The sequence below is a fragment of the Nomascus leucogenys genome, chromosome 3 (assembly GCF_006542625.1).
Source record: "Nomascus leucogenys isolate Asia chromosome 3, Asia_NLE_v1, whole genome shotgun sequence".
Taxonomy (NCBI): Eukaryota; Metazoa; Chordata; class Mammalia; order Primates; family Hylobatidae; genus Nomascus; species Nomascus leucogenys.
The window spans coordinates 146,254,857-146,276,432 of NC_044383.1; the positions used below are offsets into that span (position 1 = coordinate 146,254,857).

Sequence of the window (21,576 nt, forward strand, 5' to 3'; positions counted from 1 at the left end):
CCAGAGGGTGGCCGGGCAGAGGCGCTCCTCACTTCCCAGACGGGGTGGCCGGGCAGAGGCGCTCCTCACTTCTTCCCAGACGGGGGGCCGCAGAGGCGCTCCTCACTTCCCAGATGGGGCGCTGGGCAGAGGCGCTCCTCACTTCCCAGACGGGGTGGCTGGGCAGAGGCGCTCCTCACTTCCCAGACGGGGTGGCTGGGCAGAGGCGCTCCTCACTTCCCAGACGATGGGAGGCCGGGAAGAGGCGCTCCACACTTCTCAGACGGGGCTGGCCGGGCAGAGGCGCTCCTCACTTCCCAGAAGGGGAGGCCAGGCAGAGGCGCTCCTCACTTCCCAGACGGGGTGGCCGTTCAGAAGTCCTCCTCACTTCCCAGACGATGGGTGGCCAGGCACAGGCGCTCCTCACTTCCCAGACGATGGGTGGCCAGGCAGAGGCGCTCCTCACTTCTTCCCAGACGGGGAGGCCTGGCAGAGGCGCTCCTCACTTCCCAGATGGGGCAGCTGGGCAGAGTCGCTCCTCACTTCCCAGATAGGGTGGCCGGGCAGAGGCGCTCCTCACTTCCCAGACGGGGCGGCTGGGCAGAGGCGCTCCTCACTTCTTCCCAGACGAGGAGGCCTGGCAGAGGCGCTCCTCACTTCCCAGACGGGGTGGCCGGGCAGAGGCGCTCCTCACTTCCCAGACGATGGGTGGCTGGGCAGAGGCGGTCCTCACTTCCCAGCCGGGGCAGCCGGGCAGAGGCGCTCCTCACTTCCCAGATGATGGGTGGCTGGGCAGAGGCGCTCCTCACTTCTTCCCAGTCGGGGAGGCCTGGCAGAGGCGCTCCTCACTTCCCAGACGGGGCGGCTGGGCAGAGGCGCTCCTCACTTCTTCCCAGACGAGGAGGCCTGGCAGAGGCGCTCCTCACTTCCCAGACGGGGTGGCCGGGCAGAGGCGCTCCTCACTTCCCAGACGATGGGTGGCTGGGCAGAGGCACTCCTCACTTCCCAGCCGGGGCAGCCGGGCAGAGGCGCTCCTCACTTCTTCCCAGACAGGGCAGTCGGGCATAGGTGCTCACTTCCCAGATGGGGTGGCCGGGCAGAGGTGCTCCTCACTTCCCAGATGGGGCGGCCAGGCAGAGGCGCTCCTCACTTCCCAGATGATGAGTGGCCGGGAAGAGGCTCTCCTCACTTCCCAGATGGGGCGGCCCGGCAGAGGCGCTCCTCACTTCTTCCAGACAGGGAGGCCTTGCAGAGACGCTCCTCACTTCCCAGACGGGGCAGCCAGGTAGAGGCGCTTCTCACTTCTCAGACGGGGCAGCCGGGCAGAGGCGCTCCTCACTTCCCAGACGATGGGTGGCCGGGCAGAGGCGCTCCTCACTTCCCAGACGATGGGTGGCCGGGCAGAGGCGCTCCTCACTTCTTCCCAGACGTGGCGGCCGGGCAGAGGTGCTCCTCACTTCTTCCCAGACGGGGCACCCGGGCAGAGGCGCTCCTCACTTCCCAGACGGGGTGGCCAGGCAGAGGCTCTCCTCACTTCTCCCAGACGGGGCGGCCGGGCAGAGGCGCTCCTCACTTCCCAGACGGGGCGGCCAGGCAGAGGCGCTCCTCACTTCCCAGACGGGGCGGCCAGGCATAGGCGCTCACTTCCCATATGGGTGGCCGGGCAGAGGCGCTCCTCACTTCCCAGACGATGGGTGGCCGGGCAGAGGCGCTCCTCACTTCCCAGACGATGGGTGGCCGGGCAGAGGGGCTCCTCACTTCCCAGACGATGGGTGGCTGGGCAGAGGCGCTCCTCACTTCCCAGATGATGGGTGGCTGGTCAGAGGGGCTCCTCACTTCCCAGACGATGGGTGGCCGGGCAGAGGCGCTCCTCACTTCTCCCCAGATGGGGCGATCGGGCAGAGGCGCTCCCCACATCCCAGATGCGGTGGCCCTGCAGAGGCGCTCCTCACTTCCCAGACGGGGCGGCCGGACAGAGATGCTCCTCACTTCTTAGACGGGGTGGTGGCCGGGCAGAGGTGCTCCTCACTTCCCAGAAGGGGAGGCAGGGCAGAGGCGCTCCTCACATCCCAGACAATGGACGGCCGGGAAAAGGAGCTCCTCACTTCCCAGACGGGGTGTCCGGGCAGAGGGGTTCCTCACTTCTTCCCAGACGGGGCGGCCGGGCAGAGGCGCTGCTCACTTCTTCCCAGATGGGGCGGCCGGGCAGAGGCGCTCCTCACTTCCCAGACAGGGCGGCTGGGCAGAGGCGCTCCTCAGTTCCCAGATGATGGGTGGCCGGGCAGAGGCGATCCTCACTTCCCAGATGGGGCGGCTGGGCAGAGGCGCTCCTCACTTCCGAGACGATAGGTGGCCGGGCAGAGGCGCTCCTCACTTCTTCCCAGACGGGGCGGCCGCGCAGAGGCGCTCCTCACTTCTTCCCAGACGGGGCGGCCGGGCAGAGACGCTCTCCACCTCCCAGACCGGGCGGCGGCCGGGCAGGGGCTGCAATCCCAGCACCCTGGGAGGCCAAGGCAGGTGACTGGGAGGCGGAGGCTGCAGCGAGCCAAGATCATGCCACCACACTCCAGCCCCGGCAACACCGAGCACCGAGTGAGCGAGACTCCATCTGCAGTCCCAGCACCTCGGGAGGCCGAGGCGGGCAGAGCACTCGGGGTCAGGAGCTGGAGACCAGCCTGGCCAACATGGCAAAACCGCGCCTCCAGCCAAAGGAGAAAAAGTAGGCAGCGATGTTGGCGTGTCAGCAATCCCAGGCAGCCTGCAGGCCGGGGCAGGAGAATCATGGGAGCCGGAGGCAGAGAGTCTGCAGCGAGCCGACTAGATTCCAGCCCGGGCCACAGAGGGAAGAAAAAGAAGATGAGGGAGAGGAGAGGGGATGGGAGGGGAGGGGAGAAAGGAAGGAAGAAAGGAAGAAAAGAAAGAAAGAAAAGAAAGAAGAAGGAAGGAAGGCAGAATTTATTTTTTTTAAATCAAGTTTATTTAGGTATAATTGAGAGTAAAATTCACTGCTTCTAACATGCAGTTAGATTAGTTTGATGACACACACACAGACACATACACTCACACACACATGTATAGTCATTTAGCCACTGCCATGATTAAAATAGAGAATATTTCCATCACCCTGAAAAGGTTCTTCATGTCTCTTTGCAGTCAATCCCCTTTTCTTCTCACCTCTGGACCACGTAGTTTTAGCTTTCCAGAATGAGCTGTAAATGGAATAATAGGGCATGTCACCTTTTGTGTTTGGCTTCCTTCACTTAGCATGATGAAACTCACCCACTTGTTGGATGTATCAGTGTTTTGCTTGTTGTTGCTGCCTAGTACTCCAGCATGTGAATGTCAGTGTGCCACAATTCCTACACTGTATAGCTATTCGCCACTTGAGGGACATTTGGACTGCTTCCTTCAGAGTGATTCTGATGCAGATGCTATAGACATTTGGGTACAGGCCTTTGAGTGGATACATGTTTTCATTTACGTTGGGTTAAAAACTCAAGAGTGGGATTGTTAGGTCATATGGTAAGTGTGTGTTTAATTCTATGAGAAACTGTCAGACCGTTTTCCGAAGTGGCTGTGCCATCTTGCGTTCCCACCAGCTGTGTTTGAGGAATCCTGTCGTTCCACATTCTCATCAGTGTTTGGTGTTGTCAGCTTTTTTTTTTTTTTTTTGAGATGGCGTTTCACTCTTGTTGCCCAGGCTGGAGTGCAGTGGTGTGATCTTGGCTCACTGCAACCTCTGCCTCCCAGGTTCAAACGATTCTCTTGACTCAGCCTTTTGAGTAGCTGGGACTACAGGCATGCACCACTGCGCCTGGCTAATTTTTTGTACTTTTAGTAGAGACAGGGTTTCACCAGGTTGGCCAGGCTGGTCTTGAACTCCTGACTTCAGATGATTTGCCCGCCTTGGCCTCCCAAAGTGCTGGGATTACAGGCGTGAGCCACCGCACCCGGCCTGGTGTTGTCAGCTTTCTAAAAGTCATTTTGGTAGGTAATGGTATTATTGTGACTTTACTTTTCCTAATTACAAATAATGTTGAGTATCTTTGCCTGTACTTATTGCCTTCTGTATTTTGGAAGACTTAGTTTTAAATGAAGATTATTTTAATTATAAAAGTAACCACTTTACTTAAAGTTCTAAGAAATTCTAGTTTGTTAGAAATTCCGTATGTTACCTTAAATTCTTTTTCCTCTGTATACATTGTTCTTCTCCTTATGTCATCATAGCAATAGTTTCTAGGAAATACCCCAGCTCCCTCATCTCATCTTATACATGCACAGTGCTCTGAGCCCTTCAGTAAGGCCAGAACACACCAGGATGGCCTCCTTGATTCACTGTTTCCTGACAAATCCTTTATTAAGGGGCCATGTCTGAGACTCTCATTAGTAAAAAGTTACTTGGACTGAGTACGGGAGATGAAGGCATATTAAAGAGAAAACCTTCTATATTTGGCAGTTCTGAGCCCAGAGTCTAAAATAGCCAAGCCAAACAGTTCCATTGTTATGGCCACCGGGCCAAGGGGACTGACTCAAAATGTAAACTGTGAAAGGTACTGAGTGTGTAGTTCTCTAGCGAGAAAGGCCGAGTAACCCATCCCTGAGGAGCCCTTGACCGCTGCTCAGAAAGCCGGTGGGAGAATCATTCTCATTCACTAGGGGGGGAAGCTAGACGTTCAGAAAAAACTCTCAACTTCTTATGTACACACACGCGCACGCACAAGGTAAGGCAGTCATTCAAGTTCCAATATTTCTAATCAACTGAATCAAATTTAATTTGCAGAGAAGGGATAATTTCTGCGACTTTATTACTTTATAAGCACTCCAAGTTTAGACAGTCTCTATGTAAACCATTTTGACCCTGCCTCTGTTCCAGACAGTTTCAGAGTTGGACTGCTCTGCTCCTCTTCACTTTGTGCAGCACGTGTTGTAAGAACATTCATTTGGCATTAATACCCACTGCCTTGCTTTGAAAATGATCTTTCCATTTTTATCTCCTCACCTTCTTATGAGCTCCTTGAAAACAGAAACCACATGTCATGTCATACTTCTCTGTACCTCACAGAACTCTTCCACAGCCAGACTCACTACATGCTGTAGAGTGACTCAATGAATGAAGTACCGCAAACATCTGAATTTTAAATAAGGGGCCTAGTTCCCTGCTTCTTCTAGCTTCTGTGGGCTTGCCATATTTTTCCTTTTTAACAATAACTTTTTAAAAATAGTAAAAAATAACCATGTATTTTCTTGCACCTCTTGGAAATCACACAAAAGCTATTAGAAGAATGAGGGAAAATGCAAATGCGTTTGAAACCATGATATCATGAAAAGACAATCTACAAGAGGAAGGGCTGCCTAGTGTGTGAGGTCTAAGGGGGTCCGAGAAGATTCCAGGAAAGGACCCCTGTGACAGCAAATCGTAGGCGAGGCCAGCAGCTTTCCAAAGTAGACAGCGTGCCTTGAAGGGTATGACCCATGGTCCCTTGTTTGGAGGAACAGAATGATGGGTGCATGGGCTGGAGGTGGAAGCTCCCTTCCCTGGACGTTGTATGGCTGAAGGTGAAGCAGGGAGGGCAAGGCTGTAAAAGAAGATGCGCAGGAACTTTCAGACAGCAGTTACTGAGAGGCGGGGGGAGAAGACTAGTTCCACACCATCAGCCCCTGTAGATCAGGAATAAGTGAGCCAAAAGCATCTAATCACATACAACCCTGATCAAAGAAAGAATTTCTACTAGCCCAGAACATGGCCTGGCTGCTTCCCCATAAACCCTTCTAGAAATGGCTGATAGAGGAAGAAATCACAGTATGAAAAGACGAGTAATAAACAAAAAAGTAATTCATTCATGAGCTACACAAACATATCATGAGATAAAGGGGGAAAGCAGCAGAAAAAGCGAAAGGCAAATGAAGAATATGTACCAGAAAAATGCTGTAACAACATAGATCAAAGTTCTAACCACATATACTACCAAAATGTAAAGTATTAATAAATCAGTCATCTCTATAAAAATAAGAGTTTAAAGCAGAGGTATAGTTCTAGAGAGAATATCTGGCAAGACAATAGAAGACACTGAAGCTGTCTTAGGAAAGAAATAGAAAAGAACAATTAAGAAGTGGAGAAATTCTTGCCTTTGAGAAATGAAAAACCAATTTGAACACAATGCAAAGGAGAATAGATTCAGTGAGGGAAAGGCAAGACAGGACTAAGAGTTGCAAAGTAAAATGGAAATAAGAAATAAGCAGAGTTTAATCCGGGCACGGTGGCTCACGCCTGTAATCCCATCACTTTGGGAGGCCGAGGTGGGCGGATCACTTGAAGCCAGGAGTTCGAGACCAGCCTGGCCAACATGGTGAAACCCTGTCTCTACTAAAATTACAAAAATTAACTGGGCGTGGTAGTGCATGCCTATAGTCCCAGCTACTCAGGAGGCTGAGGCAGGAGAATCACTTGAACCCAGGAGGTGGAGGTTGCAGTGAGACAAGATCGAGCCACTGCACTCTAGCCCGGGCAGGGAGACTTTGTCTCAAAAAAGAAGAAGAAGAAAAAAGAAATAAGTAGAGTTTCAAAGGTTCTAGGTATGTATGTATGTATATAGTCTGTAACCCTTTTGGTAAAAAAAAAAAAAGATATATATACACACCCCGCCCACACACATACACAATAAATATACTTCAGGAATACAACTGAAAATAAAAGAATGCTTGAATCTATAAGTTAAAGGGACACATGTAACAGAAAAAACTGACCCAGTGAACAACATTAGGACAACTTTTATTTGGTTACTATACTTTAAAGATAGAGAAAGGGTCACCAAGTAGCCAGGCTGAAAGTTTGTCACCTATATAAGGAGAACAAATTGTTATCATTTGATGAAGACAGTCAATGCCTGCAGTGACCTCAAGAAAATAAAGTGCAATCCAATGATTTTTATTATTATTTTTTTGAGACAGGCTGGAGTGCTGTGGCATGATCTCAGCTCACTGCAACCTCTGCCTCCCATGTTCAAGCGCTTCTCCTGCCTCAGCCTCCTGAGTAGCTGGGATTACAGGTGTCCACCACCACACCCGGCTAATTTTGGTATTTTTAGGAGAGATGGGGTTGGTCAAGCTGGTCTCGAACTCCTGACCTTAGAAGATCTGCCTGCCTCGGACTCCCAAAGGGCTGGGATTACAGGTGTTAGCCATCATGCGTGAATCCAGTGAATTTTATAACCAAGCTCTCATTTCTATATAAAAGCAATAGCCAATCATTTAAACATATCTCAGATAACATAGTTCCTATGATCCTTTCCCAAAAATGTTGTTAGAAAAAAAATTCAGTAAGTACAGTGACGAATGGAGTAATGTGTCAGCATTATTGGTAGTGATCATTGAAATTGATATTAAAACGAGTGTGTTTTTGGCTACAAAACAGAATATAATATCACAAATCTGAAAATAAATGTTATAACTCCCAAAGACTGAAAACAGAAAAGAGAGAATGTTGGAGATGGTGTAATACACTGATTTCTTCAATACACTTGTTTTTTGGAAAAGTATCATTAAAAACTGATAAGTATAATTAGTGCAGCAGCAATATATTTTTAAAAACTGATAAGTAATATCCTAGGTATATTTTAAGATATAAAGGAAAACACTAAAGGTAATGACATAATCAACTAAATCAGGTCATGAAGGGATGGTTTGAGGAGGAAGCAGAAATATACTAATTTTATGATTGTTCATAATAGGAAGTTAATTAATACTGTCTAAAGAAATAGGGTATTAATTATATAAGGTTATACAAGTAATCATTTGACTAAAAATACAGCCCTTCCAAATTATCAGGAAAAATACAGATAACCAACACATACTGAAAATAAAAGACACCAGAAGCAATAAGAAGCCCTAGTGTGAATAGATGATAGAATATGAATAGATGACAGCATTGATATGACAGAATTGACATGATAGAATTAAGAGCAAACATTTCCGACATTTAAATAAATGAAAAGAGGCTTAACTCCTTTATTGGAAAAAATGAGATGACTCCCTAGCTTGATTACAAAGCAAAATCCAACAATATGCTGCATATATGAAGTATAACTTTTCCTGAGAAAAGCTAAAAAAGAAAGAATACACAAAAGGATGCTAGGGAAATATATAGCAAGTGTCATAATCTAATCAAAGTTGAATTTATGGGAAAAGATACTAAATAAGATAAGGAGGGCCCTAAATAATGATAAAGAAGGAATCCTCAATGATTTTAAAGGGGGATTTTATAAAATCTTTAATACATAGAAAATTCCAATAAAATTTAAATTGCTCTAAAGCATAGAAAAAGAAGGAAATTTTCCAAGTTTAAAAAATAAATTAGCATAATATTGGCACCAAAGAACAACAAAGATAAAGGAAACAAGGAAACTACAGACAAATGTTTATGAATATTGATCTAGAAATCCTAAACAATATGTTATCAAACAGTGGAGAGCATTAAAATAATTATTATTCTATGTCTAAGATGAATTACTCCAGGAGTGCAAAGATGGCTCAGTATTAGAAAATCTCAGAATACAAATCATATTTATAAGTCAAAAGAGAAAAATTATATTATTATCTCCATTAATACTGAAAGGCATTCAATAAAATTTCCACCTCTACATTTGTTTTAAAAATTTCTAAGAGATGATGTAACCATTTATATCATCAGGAAATAGGTAGTGGAGAGAGGGATTGGGAAAGAAATAGAAATATATGAATTTTGTAATTAGTCATTGTAGGGAGTAAGAAATTATGCAAATAATTGCAATAGAAGAAGCTTAAAAGTAATACCCTAAAGGATAGAACTTTTTCTGATTTATTATTCCTATTTTAATCCTGTTTTCAAAACAAAGCTCAAGACTGTTTCTAGGAATACAAAATCGAGCATGGAACAAAGTGAAATTTACAATTTCTGACATCCAATAAAAAATTACCAGGCATACAAAGAAGTAGGAACAGAGAACCTATCTTGAGGAGAAAAATAAATCAATTCAAACTGACCTAGAAATGGCACAGATGATAGAGTTAGTGGACATGAACATTAGAACAGTTATGATACCTATATTCTCTATGTTTAAGAACCTAGAGTAAAGATTGAGCATGTTAAGTAGAGATAAGGAAAAAAATTTAAGTCCCAAATTAAACTTCTAGAGATAAAAACACAGTGTCTGAGATGAGAAATACACCACATGAGTCAAGAGCAGATTAAACATTATGGAAGAAAAGATTAGTGAACTTGAAGATAGCAATTGAAACTATCAAAAAGGAAAGACAGAGAGAATCAGTGAACTGTGATACAATTCAGTGAATGTAATCGGAGTCTGTAGAAGTGAGTAGGAGGGGTTAATAGAGAGATAGAAATAATGCTTAAAATTTCTTCAAATTTGATGAAAACTTCAAATACATAGATCTAAGAATCTCAATAAATACTAACCACAAAAAACATCAAGAAAGGCACATCATAAAAATCTTAAAAGGCCAGCCTGGCCAACCTGGTGAAACCTTCTTTCTACAAAATATACAAAAATTAGCTGGGTGTGGTGGTGCATACATATAGTCTCAGCTACTATGGAGGCTGAAGTAGGAGGCTTGCTTGAGCCTGGGAGGTGGAGGTTGCAATGAGCCGAGATCACGCCACTGTACTCCATCCTGGGCAATAGAGCAAGACCTGTCTCAAAACAAAAACAAAAACCTTAAAAAGCAATAAGAGAGAAAAGATATCACAAATAGGAACAAAGATAAGAATGACAGAAAATTTCTCATTGGAAATGATACAAACAAGAAGATGGTAGAAAAACATCTTTAAAGTACTGAAAGAAAGAAAGGGAAACTGCCAATCTAAAATTCTTGACCCAGCAAAAATACTTTCAAAAACGAATGGAAAATACAGACTTTTTCAAACTTACAAAGTCTGAAAGAATTAATCACCAGCAGACCTATACTACAGGAAATATTAGTCTTGAAGTTCTTTCAGAAAAAATGAAAACAGTATCAGATGGAAATCTACATCTACACAAAAAAATGAAGAGCAGTGAAAATAACTACATAGGTAAATGGAAATATTTTTTTCTGGTTATTTTCTTTAAAAGACAATGAACTGTTTAAAGCAGGTATTGGCAAACTTTTCCTGTACAGAGCTGGATAGCTCATGTTTTAGGCTTTGTGGATCACATACAGTCTCTGTTGCATGTTATTCCTTGTTTTTTAAAAAACCTTTTAATCATGTAAAAACCATTTCTAACTCAAAGCTAAAAATGCTGTCTTTGGCCTGTGGGCTGTAGTTTGCCAATCAAAACAATAGTCACAATGTGTTGTGCAGAGGCTGGGAGGGAAGAAATACGAGTGTACTATTGTAAGTTTCACATATAATCTATGAATGCTGCAATATTACTTGAAGGTACTGTTAGAGTTAGGTTTACTGTAAACCTAAATAAAAAATTAAAAAACAAAATAATTATAGCTATTAAGCCAACACAGAAGATAAAGTGAAATCATTTAAAATAACTTATAAGAAGGCAGAAAAAGAAAGAAAGGGTTACAAAGGACAAACAGAACAAAAAGAAAACAAATAGCAAGATGATATATTTAAACTCAGTCATGTTAGTAATCACAAGAAATACAAATGTTCTGGACACTCCAGTTAAAAGGCAGAGATTGTCAGATTGGACAAAAAAGTGAAACTCAACCACACGCTGTCTACAAGAAACTCACTTTAAATATAAGGAGAGAAAGATAGTTTAAAAGTGAAAGCATCCTCAGCAACTCATCGGTGGAAAAAGCAACTAGTCACAGTTTAAATCTCATTCTCCCAAGAAAATGCTCATCTTAGCACAGATGAAAGCTTGCAGCCACAGGAAAGGAGCTCGAAGTTAGAATTTCAATGATTAGTCTTATCTTTCTCAATAACTATAAATTCAGCACCAGATTATCCTCATCAACACTGCAGATCCCCCATGGTGCTAGTGCTAGAAGCTGGAATACATGTTTTTCTTGGGAAGATCTATTTAAGGCCTGTTGCCCTGTGCAACAAATCTCTGGGTCACATGCATAAGGAATCACATTCATTGACCCTTAACCAATGAATGCCAATGGCAGATCCCTCATTCTGATTGGGTCTCCTTTCTTCCCCATGTGCCTCCTCTAAGGGTCACTTGTTGGCTATTGAGGTGATGAGTTGGTTAGTCAGTCCCCGGTGCAGATAAGTCAGGATTTACCTCCTGGCTTGACCTCGCTCCCAGGATCTTAGGGCTGGGAAGGGCCCAAATCCCACTAAACTCAGTCACTCCCAGACATGTGCTTTCCTCACAGGTGATGACAGGTCATGGACCTAGAACAGGAGTGAGGTAAGATTGAAGTTTAGAGCAGGGAGCATGTGTTCTTTTTATCTTTGTAAGACTTGTAGCAATTCTTCAGGAATTATACACCTAAGAACTAAATATTTGAATGTATAGTTAAAAAGAGGTAGGCTCTCTGCTATTGCATGGGCAATGGATGGCTCATACCCACTTTCACTCTAGCCTGTTACCTCCTCTCAATACCCTCTGGGCTGGTCCTCATGTTTCCTCCTGAGCCCTGCAGTTTTTTTCTGAGGTGCTGAGCACTGGACACCCACAGCAAGCTGCAGGTATTGGCATTGTGTTTGTTTTAGCATCAGGTTAACATTTGGAAAAGTGAACCACAGAATTATCATGTTTTTTGTCCTTTGTATTTTATCAGGAACCTCGGAGTGATGGTGTGTTCCTCCCTGTGTGACATAGGTGGGATAATCACCCCCTTCATAGTCTTCAGGCTGATGGAGGTTTGGCAAGCCTTGCCCCTCATTTTATTTGGTAAGATTTTGTGGAGCATATATTATTCCTTCTTTTTCAGCTTGGCAGTGGGCTCAGCATGGGTGGAACTGAGTGTGAGTACTCAGTGATATTTGTTGAGTGAAGGGAATGATATCTCTCAGTGAGTTTACAGAAGGCAAGGATGGTGCATGCTCTTGGGATGTCTCCTGGCTTATTCTCTCTTGCTTCATGGGAAAGATAAGAAGCCATTCCTGGGATATGGGTCAGGGATTTCCATCCTCTGGCTCTGGACTCCAATCATTCATACTACAGGACAGAATCTGAGAGACCTTTTGACATAGTCTCCTGATAAATCTGATCACCAATTCTTACACATTTAACATATAATTGCTAGAGTCTTGAAGATGCTGAATTATCATCTCTCTTCTGTGTCTAGATCTTAACAACTGAGAACATTCACAAGGAGATGAGTGGGAATCAAAGTTCTGTATCAGCTTTCTTCCTGATACAGTTGGATGAGAGAAGGGAGAGGGGATTCCTACTTATCTCTCCAAACCTAGGCCAGGGAACTTCCAAGACTCTGCTTACCCACTTGATAGAAGGCAACAGTTGCTGGTTGTTTGCAGAGCTGGCCATGCCTGGGCACAGCTGAATACAAAAAGAGGGGTGGAGGAAGAGATAGGGAAAGGGAGAAAGGAAGATGGGGGGAGAAAGGGAAGTAGGTGAGGGGAAAAAAGAGAGAGAAAAGAGTGATGGGAGGGGTCCACCCTGCCCACATATAGACTGTGCTTTGTAGCTAATTCTATGTGTATATGTACCCCAATCAACAAATCCTCAAATACTTAAACGTCAGTTACTACGGAACTTTATACTTCTATAGAAGTAAAATGAAGGCAATGTTTCCTTTACTTACTCTGACATTTCCCCAGTTAACTGATTGTTTTAATTTTCCTTTATAAATATTCCTAACTTTTTTTCTTTTAAAAAAATAGTATCTCTCCCATCTGTGTTGTCTCTCCTTCTCTTTGGCTGGTTGTGATTATTTCTGTAATGACATTGGCTGTGCTCTAATGGCTCCATTTGCAATCTGTTTCCTTTGAAGCGGTGTTGGGCCTGCTTGCTGCGGGAGTGACGCTACTTCTTCCGGAGACCAAGGGGGTCGCTTTGCCAGAGACCATGAAGGACGCCGAGAACCTTGGGAGGTGAAGCCCATGGTGCCCAGGACTCTGAGGCCCATGAGTCTGACACACCCTCCAAAAGGGGCCTAATATCACTCCACATTCTCCATTTCCTCTACCTTAAAAGTTTAGGAGAGCTTTACAGATACTTGTGTGTCTTTTTATTACTCCCAGAACTGCTGTGAGGAGAAAAACCCATGATAGCCACTGACTTTATGTAAGAAAATAATGAAGAGCAAGACTTGACAGTTACCTGTTCTCAAGTGCATGGCAGAGAATGATTTGTCTGTGATGTTGGCTGTGGTGCACCAAGATCCCTGGGTCACCCCAAGAGTTAATGACTCTGAGTGGGGAACATTTTAAAATCAATCTTCTGTCCTCTGAGCAATTGTTGTCTCAGATTCTTTAGTAACTTTTTTCACAAAATTCTTTTGACAGAGAGCAAGGTTTGCTGGAGTTTCATATTCTAGTCTTAGAGCAATAAAAAAGGAAAGGAAGGAACAATGCTTGATGAGGTGATCTCTCTCGGGATCCTTTACAGGCTCAGTTCTATGGATTCCATAGCAAGGATGCATGTGTCCTCGTGAATAGAGAGAGAAAAGTCTATGCGGTCCTACGACTTACGTTTGAACCTAGGTCACCTGACTCAGTAGGCCATGTGACTTTGGGAGTGTCATTGAACCCTATGGAGCTTTATTTTTCATTTAATTTCCATGCCTGAAAAATAGTCACAATAACACTTAATTTACAGCGTTTCTATAAAGATCCAATCAGATTAAGTGGGTGATGGTGACTCATCTATTGCCTGGCACATAGTAGGTGTTTAATAGAGCTCAGATTTTCTCCATTCTTCTTGCAAATTGTGCTATTTCCCCAGTGATCCTCAAAACTAAGTGTGCAGAAGAAGCACAAAAGGAACATGCTAAAATGCTGAATTCCTTGGCCTTCTTGGTTTTTGGTTTAGAATGTGAATGATGCAACTCAGGAATCTGTTTGAATAATCTCTGCCAACAATGCACATGCAGAGAGGCACTCTGTACACTTCACTTGGGGAAATTCTAGATTTCTCAGTACTGATAAGGGCAAAACACTATTTTAACAGTAAATACATTTTCTAGTTGCTGATGATTTCCTTCTTTTTGATCCCAAATGGTGTGTTATCTGATTTAAAGATGTTTCATTCTAGTTTGTTAACAGCCACTTGGTTGTCTTTTTTTTCTCTTTTTTGACTTGGAGTTTCCCTCTTGTTGCCCCGGCTGGAGTGCAATGGCACTACCTTGGCTCACCACAACCTCCGTCTCCCAGGTTCAAGTGATTCTCCTGCCTCAGCCTCCTGAGTAGCTGGGATTACAGGCGCATGCCACCATGCCCGGCTAATTTATTATTTTTAGTAGAGACAGGTTTTCTCCATGTTGGTCAGGCTGGTCTCGAACTCCTGACCTCAGGTGATCTGCCCATCTCAGCCTCCCAAAGTGTTGGGATTACAGGCGTGAGCCACCACGCCTGGCCCGGTAGTCTTTTAAGATGTTCTGCTTAATCCCTTCACTCCCTCATCCTAATCATTCCCGCCCTGCCAGGGGAGGCGGGTGCTGCTGCCAAGAGCCCTGAACCCGCTGTGCATCCTTGGTTCTTGACGATACTCTTCACACGTTATAATAATTGTTTATTTCATTGTCTGTCTTCTCTACTATACCAATTCCATAAATAGTAGCCACAGTCTATGGCCAGAGTGATCATGTTGATTACTCCTTCTTCCCCACTTGCAAGGAGAGAATGTCAGGAACGGAAGTGACTGTAACTCTAGCTAAGCTTCACTGCGTGTGTGTCAGCCTCCCTGAAAGCTCATGTGCATTTCACCGAATCCTCCCAAAACATTGGAAGGCAGCTTCTATGGTTACCAGACCCATTCCACAGATGAAGGAGATAGGGACATGTGTCCCCAAAGTCACCGGATTCAAAATGAGTTAGCCAGGAACGTGATCAACCTTCCACTTCAGGGCTTGTCTGACTCTTTCTGGAAAGGGCCAGATAGTAAATATTTCAGGCTTTGGGGCCCTGTGGTCTCTCTTGCCACTACCCAGTTCTGCCCCTGCATTGGAAAAGTAGCTATAGACAACGCGTGAAGGAATGGTTGTGTCTGGATTCCAGTAAAATGCTATTTATGGATGTTGAAATTTGAATTTCATGTAATTTTTTAAGTGTCTTGAAATATTTTCATTTTTTCCAACTATTTAAAATGTAAAAACCATTTGTAGCTCACAAGTTGTACAAAAGCAGGCTATAAGTTCGATTGGGGCCACAGGCTGTAGTTTGCTATGCCCTTTTCTTCTTTGTTGTTTGCCATCCTTACTTTCTCTTTGTCTTGACACTTATTCATTTCCGTGTACAACTTTGCAACAGTTTCATCATCAACAAACTGATTGCTTATTTATTTATTTTAACTCCAACTTTTAATTTTGTTGTTACAGAAAAGCAAAGTCCAAAGAAAACACAATTTACCTTGAGGTCCAAACCTCAGAACCTTCGGGCACCTGAGAGAGATGCTTTGCGGCGATTTAGTGTTGGAGGGATGAAGATGGAGTTATCCTCTGCAGAAATTCGTAGACGCCTTCACTTCTCTGTATTCTTCCTCATACTTGCCTACCCTCAAATTAATATCAGCCCTAAAGAATGGTTTGCGTGGGCTTTGTCTTATTTTGTTTTCTTTCTTTTAAGTTCTCCAAAGCCCTGGCTATCTTCCACCTGTGCATTTGATCTAGGGAAAGCTGTTGGTGCTATTGGTATTGGGTACTTAATTATCTAAAGGATTTGAAGATCAGTGGAATTTAAATATTGCTATAAAAGAGGGCTGTGTAATTGGATTCCTAGAATACGTATTCTAGAAAGAATTTTCTAGAAAGAAAATTGGTTTGATTCACTCTCTGAAAGAAAATGCCTTTGCATTTGTATGTATCTATATTGGTGAAAGCCTTTCAACGTGTAGATTGCTTGGAGAGTACAATCTGCCTTCCATATCTGTGGGTTCCACATCTGTGGATTCAACCCACTGCAGACTGAAAATATTTGGGTAGCTGGGGTTGGTGGCTCATGCCTGTGATCCCAACACTTTGGGAGGCTGAGGGAGGAGGATTGCTTGAGCCCAGGAGTTTTTGACCAGCGTGGGCAACAGTGAGAGCCTGTGTCTACAAAAAAGGGAAAAAAGTTAGCTGGATGTGGTGGCACACACCTGTAGTCCCAGCTATTAGGTTAGGCAGAGGTGGGAGGCTCACTTGAGCCCAGAAATTCAAGGCTGCAGTGAGCCATGATTATGCCATTCCACACCAGCCTGGGCGACAGAACAGGAGCCTTTCTCAAAAAAAAAAAAAAAAAAAAAAAAAAAAATTTGTGCAGAAAAGATGGTTGCATCTGCATTGAATGTATACATACTAATTTTTTGTCATTATTCCCTAAGCAATACAGTATAACAACTACTTACGTAGCATTTACATTATATTAGGTATTATAGTTAATCTAGAGATGATTTAAAGCATAAGGGAGGATGTATGTAGGTTATATGCAAAAATGACATCATTTTATGTGAGGAACTTGAACATTCTCAGATTTTGGTGTCCATGGGGGTCCTGGAACCAATCCTCACAGATACCGAGGGGCAACTGTACTGGTTTTTAGTATGGAAACTTTGCCTGCAAACCACGTCCTTGTGACATTTACGTACACATGATAGACTAAAACATGCTCCTCATTCAAACACCAAAAGCACCATGGCCATTTTAGGGAAGATGTCTCTGCCCCCTTGTTCCAGGAATATTTTATTCTATCTGACTCTTGGTTTTGGCACTCAAAACATTGCATTGTAATTGTGTGACTTTGTTCTTACCTCAGGCTTGTACTCCAGCAGGCAGTGGAAAACGTAAACTTCTTAATTCAAAGTAAGCTCAGTGACTTCAGGGTTTTTCTCCCCTTCATACATTCATGTAAATTTCATGAATTGCAGGTTGTTCCCCTCCTCTGGCGTCCCCAGAGCAGGGCACATAGGTCCCACATGCAGGAGATGGGGTACCACGAGGAACACAGATCCTCCCTTTAAGGGCACTTCTGGACACTGCCCACAGCCCGTCAGCTGGACCTCATGGCCAGAATATCTGGAGAAGTGGGTGGCTTCAGGCCCTTCCTAGAGTTGGGTTGCTTTACTGTGGAAGTAGGTGAAAGGAGATGGGAGGTGGCCAAGTGTGTCTGCTCTGGTTGGAGGGGTGGATGACCTTGAGGGTCTGAAGTAGGGACCTGCTTGGTTGCTGTAGGTGGCCATGACACCGCCCACCTGGGGCCCCTGAGCAGGTGGACCTGAGACAGCTCAGAGATTCCTTGTGCCATGGGGGTAGGGGGAGCAGCATGATGTGATTTAGGGCTTGTCATGGCTGGTGATATGGTTTGGCTGTGCCCCCACCCAAATCTCATCTTGAATTGTAGCTCCCATAATTTCCACGTGTCGTGGGAGGAACCCAGTTGGAGGTAACTGAATCATGGGGGTGGGTCTTTCCTGTGCTGTTCTCTTGATAGTGAATAAGTCTCACGAGATCTGATGGTTTTATAAAGAGGAATTTCCCTGCACAAGTTTTCTCTTCCCTGCCACCACGTAAGACGTGCCTTGCTCCTCCTTGCTCTTTTGCCATAATCATGAGGACTCTGCAGCCATGTGGAACTGTGAGTCCATTCAACCTCTTTCCTTTGTAATTACCCAGTCTCGGGTGTGTCTTTATTAGCAGTGTGAGAATGAGTGAATACAGCTGGGATGAAGGTTCCACCCACAGCTGGGGCATGGACTGTATAGCTGGGACCATGTGGGGAGAAAGACACCCTGGAAAGGCTGGTGTGGGCACAGGCTGCCCAAGGAGGGACACTGCCTGCAGATCCATGGCATGAAGCAAGCCTCCTGGGACCTATGTGCCCTGCTCTGGGGACACCAGAGGAGGGGAACAACCTGCAATTCATGAAATTTACATGAATGTATGAAGGGGAGAAAAACCCTGAAGTCACTGAGCTTACTTTGATTCAAGAAGATTACGTTTTCCACTGCCTGCTGGAGTACGAGCCTGAGGTAAGAACAAAGTCACACAATTACAAGGTCATGTTCCTTGCACAATTAACTTTTGTAGCCTTAGAATTTATGGGGTTTGTGCCATCTGCATTGGTCTGCAGCTTGCTTTTTCAAGTTAACTTCTTTCCACTTCAGCATACAGGGGTCTGACTGGTTTGAGCAGCTGCATAGCAATATTTTGAGTGCCATCATTGATTGAACCATTTCTGCTTTCTGTTCCTAGAGTGTGGTCCCCTTCATGTGAATGTCAATGATGGGGTTGTTAGTTGGTTCTCCCGCCTCATTCTGTTTGTCATACCCCCCCCCTTAGTGGTCCGACTCTCCTTGGGGGCAGCCAGTGGGAGCAGTTAGGGCAGCGGGCTGTCCCCTGTCTAGTCACCCAGGCCCTCTGCACCGCCTGGCCCAGACCCTCCTGCCTGCAGCCCAGCAGGATGGGCAGATCAGTTTGGATTCATGTGTGTCTTGGGTGCTTATGGCGCTTGGCCCACCACACAGAGCAGGTAAGGCGCTGTTCTGTGGGTTCCCAGACTCCCCCATGCTTCGTCATCCTCTTGCACATCCTCTTGCGCCTTCCTCTTTTTTGTTTTTGTAAATGTCAAAGCTGTAGACTCTGTGTGCAAAACATATTTTTCTTGCTGAACCAAATCCTGTTTGCCTCATCTTACATATTCATTTTGTTCTATTTCTGTATATATAGAACAAAATGTGTATTACATTTTATTTTTATAAATGTTTTAATGTATTTATAAATGTATTTTATAAATGTATTTATTTATGTATTTGTTACATAAAATACATAAATACATTTATACATAAAATACATAAATACATTTAATGCATAAAATACATAAATAAATATGTATTTATTACATAAAACACATAAATACATTTATGTATTTATTAATGTAATACATTTATTATGTATAAATGTATTTATAAATGTATAATAATGTATTTAATAATTTACATAATGTATTTATAAATACATTTATTTACATATATTACATTTTATATTGCTTACGACAGGGCTTACAAAATTATCTCAAACTTGCAGGGCTATATTTGAAATTTTTCAATAGGTACATTTCCTAAACATATCACTTAAGCATTTTGCCCTGACTCAATTAAATAACTCTCATCTCTAATAGGCACTATCCTTAGTCCTCAAATGGAAGAGCAACGTTTTTACCTTCCAGCGCTTGAGAAGTGTACAGAGGAGGGGACCCTTACTGTCTCCAGTTCTGCAGTCCCCTTGGGGCGGGGGTGGCTGACAAAATAGATCTCAGGGGAACTAGATGGCCTTGGTGCACAAAAGAGATCACGACAGCCAAATGGACTCCCAAAAATGTACTGCCTGTTTCTGTGGCTCTCACACAGACCCTGGCTGGTGACACCAGATGGATTCTTTGCTAGTCCCAGGAGGGTAAAATGGGGGCCCTATGAGCTAAAGAGCAGCCGAGAGGAGACGTGAGTAATCCATGACCCCATGTTCCATCCTCTTCATAGCAGATTCTAACATTGTTTAAGGCTAGCCCTGGACAAAAAGGCTGAACTATTCAGAACATCGTGCGTGGGCATTCAGTTACCCTAGTTTAGGAGACACACTTTCAGTTTTCATCTGTCCCTCAAGGGAACCTCTGATTGTGACTAGAATTTCCACCCAGTCTCGGGTGGCCTGCAATGTATCAGCACACCCTTCGTTTCCCAACTGCTCTCTTTCTTTTCCAAGCACAGCGTGCATTTCCTTTCTAGCCCTAAACACTGGCTGCTCATAAAACCAACCCCTGCCACTTATTGTCCAGCTCAGAGGTCCAGACTCTCTCAACTGTTCCAAGAATGTTCAGGTTTTATAAGCTCACAGTCCCAGACACGAATGTTATTAATAACATTCACAATTGCTCTTTGTGACAAAGAAAGAGCTCTTTCAACATTGGATAGTTTACCCGTGGGAGGCAAGGCTTTTGTGGCCTCATTTTCATCACTCTTAATTTAAACTTTTAGCTAAATGTCTTGAAAATATTTGTAATTTCACCCCGATTTAGTAATCATAGACACTGGTTTGTTTAACCATCTATTTGTTGGACATGTACCACAGCAATTGAGATGATTGTCCAGTTTATGGGCGCCCAGATAGACCCCCTTCCAGTTCAGGACATAGAGAGGAGGCCGCCTTTTGCTTCTGGCTGTGGCCCCCCCCAGGGTCCCTGGGGTTCATCTAAGCCTCACTAAAGGAGCTGTCAAACTTTACCTCTCTCCTCAAACCCAAGTATTAAACTCCTCCCACTCATGTATTCATTTAGGCCTTTATTTAGAAAACACTCATTGAGTACCTGTTATGTGCCAGGCACTGTCTTAGATAATGAGGATTCAACAGTAAATTAAAAACAAAAGCAAAACCAAAAAACCTCCACCCTCAGAGAAGTTACTTTCTAGTGGGGGAAAACAGACCAAAGCAAAATAAGAAAATGATATATTATTAAATCTTTAGAAAGGATCAGGCCTTGTGGATAAGAATAAAAGAGCAGAGTTCAGCAGTTCCAGTTGGCAAAAGCTGGGAAGGAAGAAATGATGAATCTTGTCCAGGACTTGTTGAGTTTGAGCAAAGATGACCAATGGGTGGTGGGAGATGGCTTTGGGGCTTGAGCTCATGTCTGGAGAGGGAGAAACATCAGCATTTGATGGATACAGAAGACAGGAGAATAGATGAGCAGTCTGGAATGAGGAAAGATGGCGTTCAGAACAAAACCCAAGATGGAGGACAGAATAGAGACTTCATAATAAAGGCTTGGGAAACTGCTGAAAACAAATGGTAGCATGGGATATAAGTCAGCCAATGATCTTCATTTCGCTGCTATTTGGGCAAAACCCTGTGCTCTCTGGCTAATTCTGACTTAAAATCTAGCAGAAAATATGATGGGCACTTAGAAGGAAATCCCAATCTATTCAGCAATTTAGTGACTACAACGTACCAGGCAGCTGGAGGCTTCGTTCTGCCCTATGTAATTTGCAAAATGGTCTTGGGTCCTGTCTTTGTTCTGGAGGGGATGAGGAGCAGGGTGCCTATGTTTTGGTTCTCATATTTATAAAATGGGGAGGGATTTTCCACCTTATATCCAAGGAGGAAAATCTACTGGAAGAATTATACTAGCTTCCATTTATTTACCATCTCATTTTCTTATGTGTGTTCTAAACATATACACAGTTTAAGCAATATTCTGATAGAAACTTATTTTTGTCTTTAAAATTGCTGTCCCATTCCCATACATGTCAGCAGCTGGCCACAGTGGCATCCCTGCACCCTCGAATAGTTAAGTTGCTCACGGCCACTGTCTTGCTTAAATATTTTTAAATTGCTGGATGATATCCTTTTTCTAAAATTTTTATTTTTAGAGACAAAGTCTCACTATGTCTTTCACCCAGGCTGGAGTACAGTGGTGCAGTCATAACTCACCACAGCCTCAAATACTTGGACTCAAACGATCCCCTCATCTCAGCATCCTAGGAGCTAGGACTACAG

At 44.1% G+C, this 21,576-nt stretch overlaps 1 protein-coding gene across 1 annotated transcript in view; it reads left to right on the top strand.

The window, feature by feature from the left end:
• Window positions 1-15,616, top strand: part of SLC22A1 (solute carrier family 22 member 1) — a 68,626-nt gene extending 53,010 nt beyond the window's left edge. The window contains exons 5-7 of the mRNA XM_030804706.1: window positions 11,668-11,825; window positions 12,889-12,988; window positions 15,433-15,616. Coding sequence (XP_030660566.1) covers window positions 11,668-11,825; window positions 12,889-12,988; window positions 15,433-15,499 — 325 coding nt within the window. The 3' untranslated portion in view covers window positions 15,500-15,616. The remainder of the gene's footprint in view (window positions 1-11,667; window positions 11,826-12,888; window positions 12,989-15,432) is intronic.
• The last annotated feature ends 5,960 nt before the right edge of the window (window positions 15,617-21,576 follow it).